The 10995-nt window shown below is 68.4% G+C and overlaps 1 protein-coding gene across 6 annotated transcripts in view; it reads right to left on the minus strand.

Moving 5' to 3' along the window:
• The window catches only part of ARHGEF16 (Rho guanine nucleotide exchange factor 16), a 21466-nt gene that overhangs the window by 2736 nt on the left and 7735 nt on the right, over positions 1 to 10995 (minus strand). For 5 of the 6 annotated variants that reach the window (XM_006914407.3, XM_025048554.1, XM_025048551.1 and 2 more), the window contains exons 3-14: positions 10232 to 10277; positions 9094 to 9263; positions 7457 to 7513; positions 6856 to 7016; positions 4060 to 4212; positions 3792 to 3921; positions 2882 to 2956; positions 2541 to 2633; positions 2116 to 2267; positions 1513 to 1701; positions 658 to 731; positions 50 to 151 (exon numbers count right to left, since the gene is read on the minus strand). In XM_006914407.3, coding sequence (XP_006914469.1) covers positions 50 to 151; positions 658 to 731; positions 1513 to 1701; positions 2116 to 2267; positions 2541 to 2633; positions 2882 to 2956; positions 3792 to 3921; positions 4060 to 4212; positions 6856 to 7016; positions 7457 to 7513; positions 9094 to 9263; positions 10232 to 10277 — 1402 coding nt within the window. The remainder of the gene's footprint in view (positions 1 to 49; positions 152 to 657; positions 732 to 1512; positions 1702 to 2115; positions 2268 to 2540; positions 2634 to 2881; positions 2957 to 3791; positions 3922 to 4059; positions 4213 to 6855; positions 7017 to 7456; positions 7514 to 9093; positions 9264 to 10231; positions 10278 to 10995) is intronic. The other variant, XM_025048552.1, reaches the window with a different exon arrangement.

The following is a 10995-nucleotide window of genomic DNA, read 5'->3' on the forward strand; positions in this document are numbered from 1 at the left end:
CATCAGCCCCGCCTGCCCGCCCCCCGCCCCCCGCCCCCCGCACGCTCACCGTCCTCCTGTTGCAGAACCAGGACCACGTCCGCCTGCTGCAGCGTGACCTCGTCTGCCTGCTTGGCCAAGTAGGCCCTGGTGACTTCCACCTGGAGCAGGTCTGGGGCAGGGGGAGGTGGGTGTCAGCGGCAGGACTGTCCTCCCAGGGAGTGGGTGGGCCGAGAGCTCTGCAGCCCCGAGGCGGGCCAGGCTCCACGGCCCAGCACAGCCCGCGGGGCCCGGTGCTGTGGCGGCTCCCCTCAGCTGAAGCTCCAAAGGCCACAGGACAGGCTGCCTTCAGGGCCAGAGTGCCCGGCACTGGCAGAGGGCACTTGGCTTTTAGGGGGCTGGGGCTGGGGTGACAGACCCGTGGGCCGGCCTGCTCCAGCTCAGCGGTCTCAGCTTCCCCCGGCTACTGGGCGCGAGCCGTGGTCTCCGCCATCGCGGGCAGGGGAGGCCCTGAGACAGCTGGGTCTGTGTGTACAGGTGGGCCCCTCACCTGCCCAGGTGACCCAGGGGCGAACAGAGGGTTGGACAGGACGTGTCCCTCCAGGCCAGCAGACTCCCCCCGCCCGCCGGGGACGGGAAAGGGGCTTCGAGCCCAGTGTCTGTGGGGCGAGCACTCACCTCCCCTGGGGGTTGGGTCCTGCCCCTGCCTCTCCCAGTGTGTGAGGGCCGTGATCCACCGCGCCCGGTCACTCCTGGGGGCAGACAGTGTGAGCGGGGGCACCCAGGCAACCTGTCCCCAGTGTGGCATGGTGGCCTCCCATGGGTGTCTCTGAGCGTCCCCACACTGCACTCAGGACGGGACAGGCAGTGGTGACGAAGGCTCACGCTGCCAGGGCACCCCTTCATGAGATGTGTGCCAAGGGTCGTGAGCAGGTGTCCCTCCCGGGCCTCCCCAGGCCACTGTGCGGGGGGCCGAGGGGTGGGACGTCACAGGGCACGAGGAAGAGTGTAGAGCAGGCCGGGGCCGAGCCAGCTGCCCGGGGTCAGAGTCGGGCGGTAGCCGCACCCCAGAACCCAGGCCGCCCCGTTTCCCGCACTGGGCCCCCAGCCCGTTAGCTGTCTGATGCACGGGCTTCAGCCCCAAGAAAGGGACCCCGCTGTCGGGAGCCCGGGGACCAGAACCCTCGTCCCCTCCTTCGGCTGCTGAGCTCCCAGGGCCAGCGCCCTTCTGCGTGGGACCCCAGCCCCCACCCCGTGTTCCAGCCGCCACCTTCCCGGCCGCTGCACACCGGGGGCCTTTGCAGACCGCGCCCCTGCTGACGAGGCTTCCTCTCCAGCCTGTTCTCCTTGTCCCCACCCCTCGGACACATGGGACAGTTCAGCTGCTCATTCTGAGGCTGGTGTGTCCCCCTCCGGGGAATGTGAACTTGGTGGGAACAAGGCTGTCCCCAGCACCCAGCACGTGACAGTGGTCAGGGAGTCTGTCCTCGCGGTTCTCGAGCCACCGTCCCCGGGGAGCCCTCCTGGACTCACGCGGAGTCGGAGGACAGCAGGATCTTCTCCTGGCGGCCCTCGCTGTTGCGCAGCAGGGTCACCCGGAAGGGGTACGGGACGTAGGAGCCGCGGCTGCCGCCCCCGGGCAGGGACGGCTCGGACGCCTCCATCTTCCGGACCTGGACGTGGTCCGCCTGGGCGTAGTCCTGGACCACGAAGCTGTCCTCGCTGCGGGAGACGAGGAGAGGCCCGATGCCGCGGGGGGTCTGCGGGCGGCCGGGCCACCCCTGTCCACGCAGGGCCCCGTAGCAGCTGGGGCCAGGCAGCCCGAAGGACGCTCCCCAGAGCTGCCCCCCATCTCCACCCAGATCACAGGGGCCGTGAGCTTCCGGGTCCCCGGGGCCGGGTGGGCAGGCTCAGGTCTGCAGGAGGGAGCCAGAGCCACAAGCAAGGGACGCCAGCCGGCCACCCCAGGTCACGTGGGGCGTGGCACTGAGCAGCCCCTGGAAGCCATGGGCAGGCTGGGCTGGGAGGGGGCCCCTGCTGCGTGTCCCCAGCTCTGAGGTCAGAGGAGGCTCAGGTCAGCTCCCCAAGGCCACGGCTGCTGCCCACCCCCGTGCCAGGCGCCCACAGCGGGCCCACCTCTTCTTCTTGGTGACCACCAGGACATCGTTGAACAGAAACAGGTAGCACGTCGGCCGGCTGGCGAGCTTCCTGAAGAGCCCAGCTTCCTCCACCAGCAAGAGCTCCCCACGCTTCAGCAGCCAGCGGGAGGCGGAGATCAGCGGGAGGGACTGGGGGGGACGGAGGCGGCTGAGTCCCGGGCGGGGGGTGAGGACGTGCCGCCACGATCCCGGCCTCTGGGAACTGGGTGACTGGCGTCCCGGCCTCAAAGAGACGGCCATCCGGCCGGCCGACGGGCTCGTGGGGCGGCAGCTCCGTGCCAGGCCCGGCAGCCCGGGCTCCTCACGCGCCCGCTGGCACTCAGGCAGTGTGTCCCCCCTGGGCCTCCCCGATGCACTGTGCTGGGGCCTCGGAGCGCGGGGACGGGCCCGCGGCCGGCCTACCTTCACCCTGCTGAAGTCCAGCTGCGTGTGCAGCGTGTACATCTGCTCCGTGCGCTCCATCTTGTGGGCCCCCTCATTGCACTGCTTCACCAGCTGCGAGGTGGCACCAGGGCTGGGGCGTGTTCCTGCCCCGAGGAGGCCCGTGCCCCGGCCGCCCGCCCTCGTCACTGTCCCAGTGCGGCTTTGCCACGGGCTCGACACTCGCGTGCAAGCCCCGCCCCCTCTGGGCCTCAGTTTCCCCGTCGATACTGGAAGAGCTTGGGCTGGGCCCTCTGAACACCCTCCCCGCACCAGCCTCTGTGTCCGCGCTCAGGCGGGGTGGGGGCTGCGCCTCGTCTCACCTTGCTGATGGCCTTCAGCGCACGGCTGGCAGCTTTGTACCTCTCGGGGTGGCCCTGGGTCTTGAGGCAGAGCGTCTGCAGAGAAGACACCTGACATGAGACCCACCAAGGGCCCTTCTGCACCCCAGGCTTTGAGGCCTGCATGGGGGGGCGCTACAGGGAGGTCGAGGCCGGACCCCAGAGGGCTCTGCCAGGCCAGGCTGGTTGGGTGGGAACTGGGAGCGAGCACCCCCCCAAGGCCCCACCCCTTCCGGTCCTTGGTCACCTCTGTCCAGCTGGGGGGGGTGCGGGGGGCTCCGCAGCCTCTAGTTCTAGTCTCCCCAGAGGGCCCCAGAGGATCCGATGTCCCTTCAGGCTTGGACAGCTGACTCACCCAGCACGGGCCACATGCTGCCTCCGGGAGCTTAGTGGGGCTCTGCCGCGTGTTTGCGTGTGCGTGTGCGTGTGCGTGTGTGTGCACTGTGCATGCTGTGCGTGACACACGCACCCTCTCCTGCCCCTCGGCCCCATGAGCTGGCAGTTCAGACACAAGCCACCCCAGGGATCCCCTCTGAGCCCCTCTTTCTACGCCCGGGACAACTGGCCGAGGGTGCCGGGTCGGAGGCGGCAATGGCCCAGGACCCAGGCTTGCAGGGGTCTGGGTGACACCAGATCAGATGTGTGCACAGCTGTGAGTCGAGTGCGTGAAGAACAATCCACAAAGTGTGGGAACAGGTCGTGGCGGAGAGTCCACGGGTGACGGAGATGAGGCCAGCACCACGTCGCCATGGCTATTAGGCCCGTCTTATAACTGGCCTCACAGCTACCACGTCGCACAGGCAAAGCGTGGAGGCTGCGTGACCCGAAGCCGGGACCCCGGCCAGCCTGGGCGGCCCCCTCCCCCCGGCCGGGGTCTGGGCCGCCCACTCACGTCCATCAGGAGGGGCAGCCGGGTCACCCTCTGCATGGGGAGGATCAGGAAGGAGATCATGGGCAGGCCCCCACACGTGGGCCGCTTCTCGATCTCGCGGAGGACCTCCCGGAAGGTGGCATTGCTGTTCCTGCGACCGAGACGGGGCTTCCGCTTGGCTGCGGGCCGGGCCGTGGCGGCCCACGCAGAGCCCGGGCAGACGCGGCCGAAGCCGGGCCGCGGGCAGGACCGTGCGCCCAGCCCCTCCCGGGATCCCACCCCGGCTCACGTCAGCTTCTGCAGGGCGCGCTGCTGGTAGACCTCGTTGGCGCAGTAGGCGACGTAGGGGTGGAAGTGTCTCTCGGCGTGCTCCTCCAGGATGTCACTGATGTCCTCCACGCACACCTGTTCCTTGTGCCGCCGCTCCAGGTCCTCGAAGAACCTGCGGGGATGGGGACTGTGGCCCGGCCGCCCACCGCCACGCACGTGCAGGCACGCGGAGGGCACCCAGGCCGGTGCTCCTGGCAGGGGCCGAAAGCCGCAGCCCTCCCCGGAAAAGCCGGGGACAGATCAGCCGCTTAAACCTGAAACTGGGCACAGACCACGGCCAAGTCCAAGGCCACCTCCCACTAGATCCCCGCAGACGGTCGCGGGCATCACAGGATGCGGACAGGTAGGACAGGACCTGCCGCTCTGGCTCGATTCGCTGTGACTCGGGTCGGAGCTGCCAGGGTCTGCTCGGAGCCCGGCACTCCCTGGAGTGACCGCCAGCCCTCAGCTCCTGCTGGGTCCCCTTCTGAGGCTCGTCCGTAACCCAGGCCTCAGCAGTAGAGAGGCCAACGTTTGGCTGGTGCTGGCCCAAAGCCACCCAGGGTTCTGTCCCCAGGGGCAGGCACTGGCACCGCGGCTGGGCCTGACGGGACCCGTGTTGGGTCCTCCTCTGCCAGCTGGACCCTGAATCCCCATCGCCCCTTAGGCTCTGGCCAAGGCAGCCAGGGGGTCCTCCTCACCCCACAAGCCTGGTCCCTCTGAGAGGCCCTGTCCCCTGCCCTCGGCCCACCCTGGGCTCGCGGCCGTGCCCACCGCAGCGTCTCTCCAAGTCTGACTCCTTCGCGGTCCTCTGAGCTGGGCTCCTGGGGCTGCCAGGGGCTGCGGCCCCGTCTGGAGATGAGGCAGCTGCCTGACCTCGCCAGGGCAGAGAGCGGAGTCCCCGCACACAGATCCGCCCACACGGGAGCCCCGGGTAGCCCTGACCGCTCACCGGACAGTGACCAGGCCAAGGGTGGCCAGCTCCACCATGGCCCTTACCCCTCACCACCTGGGTGGGAGGGGAGAAAGCCAGCAACGTGACCGTGAGGTGCGGTGAGGTCCCAGGTCCTCAGTCCTGAGGGCACCGAGGAGTCCGCTGTCAGCCCCGCCCAGGACCCATGGCCGAGCACCACCCGGGCGAGTGGACAACCCCACCGACCTGTGGGCCCCCCACCCCTGGGAAGATGGGACCTCGCTTTGGTTATCCTGGCCAGGCCGGTGAGGGTGACAGGGAGTGGAACGAGCCTCGGCCTGGAGGCGGGCAGGGGTCCCTCAGGCCCCAGCTCACTGGCCCCCAGCCTGACCCTCCACCCACAGGAGACTGTTTTCTGTAAGTGGGACGTTCTAAGAGCCATGGCAGCCCGGGCAAATGGGGACAGTGTGTCAGGAGCAGGCGAGGACCACCTCCAGCCCCAGGAGGGAGGGAGAGACCCCGACTAAGCCGACACAGGCCACAGACATGTGCACAGCCAGGCCAGGCCGGTCGGGGTCCCTGTGGGTGACACAGTGTTGGGAGAGGTCTGGGAGGTCTGAGTTGGCCCTCAGCCATTGACCCAAAGTAGCCAGTTCCTGGGGAGGTCACTGGGAATGGCCAAGAGCTGCTGGGGCGCAGCTGATATAGAGGTCTGGAATGAGAGAGAGAGGAAAGAGAAGGGGGGGGCCTGTGGGGGGGGGGGGGGGGGGGGGGGGGGGGGGTGGGGCATCCCACCCAGGGACAGGGGTGGTGAGGTCAGAAGCAAACACGTGACGGTGGTCCAGGCTCTCAGGTCCGCCATGCTCAGGGGACATGGAGCGAAGGGTCAGCATGGGTGGAGGCGAAGTGCTGTCCCAGACCCCTGCCTGGTCAGACACTGCGAGTGTCCCACAGCCGGCCACCAAAGCTCCAGACCATGCCTCACCACGGGGCCCACGGTCAGCAGACTGGGCGGGGCTTGGCGAGAGCCTGTATGACACTGAGATGAATTGACCAGCCCTGAGCATCTCGCCCACCCCCCGCCCACCACAGCCAGCAGGGGCCGCTGAGGCTTGGGGGGTTCTCCCCCGGCCCTGGGCAGCTCGGGCAGGGCCCACACAGGTGCATTCCTGGCCCTCATCCTTCACGGAATGAACACACACACATCTGCTGCCCCGCACGCATACATGCACATGCACACACATGCACACACATACACATGCAGACACATGCACACAGACACACTTGGTCCGTACAGGGGCACGCACACGCACATGGGCACACGCACGTACTTGGCCCACACAGGTGCACACAAGCACGCACACGCACATGGGCACACGCACACGCACGTACTTGGCCCACACAGGTGCACACACACACGCACACACACACACACGTGTGCACTCTCTTGGCCCACGACAGCCTGCAGCTGCTCACCTGGCCCCTCCTCTACCTCCGGACCTTGTAACCAGAACCCTGGGCACCAGACGCCTCTGGGAGGAACATGACCCGGGTGGAACTGGAGGGCACCCCCCCCACACCCGTGGGCACCGCACACCTTGTCATTCTGTCCTCTGGGCGTGGCTGTCCTGGGGGCCTTGCCTGTCACCAGGTGGGGCTGTGCCCCGCGGGAGGTACCGCGCCTCCCGAACACCCAGGGGACAGGGTGAGGGAGCTGCCAGGAGGCCACAGCTCCAGTGCTCGGCTGTCCCCAGGGCCACTCCAGGGAGGTTCTGTGCTCCCTCCCAGCCAGTCACAGAGCTGTGGCCTGCCCCGCCCCGCCCCCAGGACCCCCAGCGGCCGTCACAGGCAGGGCGGCCGCACCTCTGACTGGCGCTCTGGACGTCCAGGATGTTGGAGAACAGGTGGTGCCGCTCCGTCTGGGTCATGGCCGCCTGCAGCTCCCTGCACTGCAGGAACTCGGACACCAGGATGCCCAGGCTGTGCTGGTAGGAGAACTCGGACGTGAGGATCTCGAAGATGGCCTGCGCGGGAGGACAGCGATGCGGCCGGCCCACTGGGGGCTCCCGGAAGGGCCCTGACGAGCCGCCACGCCACGCGGGGGCCTGGTGCAGGGTGCGCTGGTGACCAGCGCTCAGGCCGCGGGGACGGGCTTGGGTGAGGGGGCGGGCTGGGACCCAGGCACCCTGGCCAGGCCGTGGGCGGGCGGATGGAGCGGGGTTCCTGGGCTTGAGCGCCGGCTCGGCCGGTTACGAGCTGTGACACTGGGCGAGGACCGCACCCTCGTCCGAGAAGGAGCAACGGTAGCTGCCCCTGCCCCCAGCCCGCCAAGGGCACCAGCCCGCATCCCGGTGCCTGGCCAGGAGGTGGCCGATGGGTGGGCAGGTGAGCGACGTCACCACGGTCCTTGTGCCCCCACGTGACGAGGCTGGGACGCAGGCTGTGCCCCAGCCCTGCCCCTCACCTCCTGCCTCTTGCGCTCCTCGGCCGGCAGCGTGTCCAGGATGCCCGACTCCACCACCTGTGGGCACAGGCCCGGGCTCAGGGGCTGCACATCCTGCTGGGCGGAGCCAGGCTGGCCAGGGTTGGGCTGCCCGTGAAGCGCTCGTGCAGTGGGACCGCTGAGCTGGCCTGGCCCTGCCCAGCCCTGTCACCCCCGTCTCTTCCTCTCCGTGGAAACTGCCCCCTGGCAGGCCCGCCCCCTCCGAAGAGCTCTGGGGTGGCAGAGGGAGATCATGGGGGCCCAGAGCGGAAGGCTGGCAGGTGCGGGAGGGGAGGAGGCAGTTCTGTCCCACAGAGCTGCCGGCGGCCAGACTGTAGAGAGGGACAGGGCCGCCAGGGAAAGCTGAGGGTGTGCTGGGGGTAGGGCCAGGACTCAGATACACCTGGGCCAGGTGAGTCGGCACTCTGACCAGGTTTGGGGTGACACTGTCCCAGCATGGTACCCCAGCCATGCTCTTCACGCCCTCGGGCCCCAGAGGCTCCAGACCACTCTCTAAGCCCCAGCATGCCCACTATGTCCCTGCCAGGACTGGACTGGCCGGCTGTCCCTCTGCCTGGGGCTGCCTGCTACGGGACACAGGGCCACCCCATTTTTGCCCTCCTGCTCACTGGGCTGGCCAGAGGGCATCACCAGTGCCTGGACTCGGGGGCTAAACCCCACACCTCCTCCTCAGCCGAGACCCCCCAGGTCAGGGGACCGGGATCAGAATCTGTGGCAGCACTTTCAGGGTGCAGTGAACTGAACCCCACCCCTGACTCGGGAGGTCATGCACATGCAGCTCCTGGCATGCAGCTGGGACCTGGCAGGTGGCAACTGACGTCTTTCCTGACATTCCATCCGACTGTCCTCACCCCAACCTGGGCCCTCCCCGGCTGGGGGTCCCGCAGCCTGGAGCACAGCGGGTGGCCTCTCTCATCGCCCATGGGGCACGCACAGGGACAGCAAAGTGCCACCCTCCCCACTGTGGCCATTCCCACAGCCCGCAGCCCAGCTCTGTCCCTCGGCTCTCAGGGGACAGGGTCAGGAGTCTGTCCTGGGGTAGTGACAGCTGCCGTCCCCGTACTTGCTCAGAACCCCGGGGCCTTATCCCAGCTACGCGCCCCACAGCCCCGCGGGGCGGGGACCAGCTCCATCTTCAGACGGGGAGAATGAGAGGTGGGTGGCGGCTCGGTGGCGGCACAGGCTCGCTGGGAGCTGAAGCCTGTCCCCAGCGCCACACCGCTGCCCAGCCCTCCTGTTCCTCACGAGGACCCGCCGGGCACCTTCCTGGGGGCAGGACTGTGGTACGCGGTCGCTGGTGCCTGCAGCTTCCTCCAGGTCGGGCTGAGCAGGAAGCAGAGGGCTTGGGGCTCACCTGGAGGGCGCCCGGCACACACGGATGGCTCGTGCCTCGACCTGTTTCCTCCCCAGCGACCACTACCAAGGTGCCCCTTAGGGCAGGGCCGCTCTGAGGGCACCAGGAAGGAGCCCCTCACTGCATGCTGAGTGCAGACGGGGTGCTCGTGGAAGGCCCTCCTTACCGGGAGGACTGGAGCCAGCGGCTCGGTGCTGACTGCCCGCACCTCAAGGAAGGCCTCGTCGCACCAGCCAGGCCCTACCTCCGGGAGCTGGCTCCAGGTGACCTGCGGGGGCCGGTAGGTTTTGACCACGATGGGGGCGGCCACCTTGCGGGTCCCCTCGGGGCTGCAAGGCTCATCCAGCAAGTCGTCGTCAGACTCTGGGCTGGTGTTCAGGCCTCGCTCCCGGATCTCCTGGTAGAAGCGGGGGTCTGGGGAGAGGGGGCGCGTCCTCTGTGAGCCTGTGAGTCTGGTGCCGCCAAACCTGCAGCGGCCTCCTTAGGCACGGCAGGCGGGGCAGGGCCCCCAGAGCAGGCTCCCATCAGGCCGCTGGCTCCCGTGGCCGCAGGGTGAGCCCAGTGCAGGTGTGGAACGTGGCACCTTCGGACCAGGCCGAGCAGACAGATCAGACCAACACAGGGGACCGCAGTGCTGGCTGGCGGAGGGGGCTTTGGGTGGTGGCTGTCCTCAGGCTGAGGAGAGGCCTCTGACGAGGGGCACAGGTCCCTGCCCACACACCACAGGCCACTGCGACAGGCTGGTCCGCAGCTCACGGCACCTCTGGGCCCTTGCGGCAACCCCTCCACGCCTGGGGCCACCCACAGAGGTTGGGGGCTGGCAAGGAAGGAGGGCCCATCCTGGCTGGGGTCCGTGTGTCCTCAGAAGCCTGGACTTGGCGCCCAGTTCCAAGCCCTTCTCGGGCCTTGCGGGCCCCACCTCTCATGCCCACTCTCTCCTGGCCGGGTAGGTACCTCCCCTCCCCGCTCCCCTGTGGGGCCCTATTGGTGCCCCACCTCTCACCAGGCTGAATGCGTGCACTGGGCCCCCTGAGGCTCAGCCATCACGCACGGGGCTCCCCGTGAACAGAGGAGACCCTGGGGAGAGCACATGGCAGGTGTGTCTGCACCGTGGGGTCTTGGCCGCCTGGCACACACACACGGGGCCAGAGTGGGGGGCTCCGTCTGTTCCCAGCCCCTGGGATAGTGCAGGGAACCTTCTGACCTTTCCTACCTGTCAGAGCTACGTGGTCACTGAGCCACCAGGCCCTCCAGTTCCTGGAGGGGTCCCCGCCAGCACGTCCTCTGTGCAGCCACATGCAGACCGCCCGCTCCCAGGACGGCCAGGGGGACCAGCCACTGTGGGCCCAGCCCAGCCCACAGTCCTCTCCCTGGCCACTCACCGTCCTTGAAGGAGCCCTTGTGTGCACGTTTCCGCCCCAGCGTCCTCTGTGCGAACGAGACCCAGAAACACGGGCACTCAGCAGGGAGGGGACATGTGTGGGCCTAGGGGAGCCCTGCACCCCAGGGCCCAGAGACGGCATGGCTCCACACACAAAGCCATGCCCAACAGGAGGGGGCTCCACTGGGCACCCAGAAGGCTCTCAATGAATGCCGGCTCCACAAGGGATACAGGGCCACCAAGTGGAGGCCAGAGCAAGGTGGGACGGGGGCTCAGAGCAGGCAGGGCCAGTGACTGAGGGCCGGGCAAATCTGGGAGGGCTGCCTGGAAGAGGAGGTGGTGGCACTGAACTGGTAAAGAGGAGGTACTTAAAAGTGGGGTGTCCCGACTGGGTGTGGAGGGAAGCCTGAGGCAGGCCGGTGTGGTTAAGAGGGCTGAGAAGGGACACCGGGGTGCAAGCTGGGGCTGCACACGGGACCCCACGGGAGGGGTGGCCTGAGATGGGGTTAGTGTCCAGCCCCTACACGGGTCTGCAGGCCCAGCAGCTGATGGCAGGCCTGTGGAGGTGAGTGGGGAGCAGGCGGGGTCCTTGGGAGCCCCACGCCCTCTGGGTGCCCGCTCAGAGCCTGCCTTCTTGGCTACGGCACCCCGTTTTCCTGAACTCACAGGGGCCGCTTCCAGGAAAGTGTGGGCTGGTTTCACCAGACAAGTCGGGGCTTGAGCGCTCCCCTGTGGTCGGGAACGCGGGGTGTTCCCAGCTGCACC

The sequence above is a fragment of the Pteropus alecto genome, unplaced genomic scaffold (genome assembly GCF_000325575.1).
Source record: "Pteropus alecto unplaced genomic scaffold, ASM32557v1 scaffold125, whole genome shotgun sequence".
Lineage (NCBI taxonomy): Eukaryota > Metazoa > Chordata > Mammalia > Chiroptera > Pteropodidae > Pteropus > Pteropus alecto.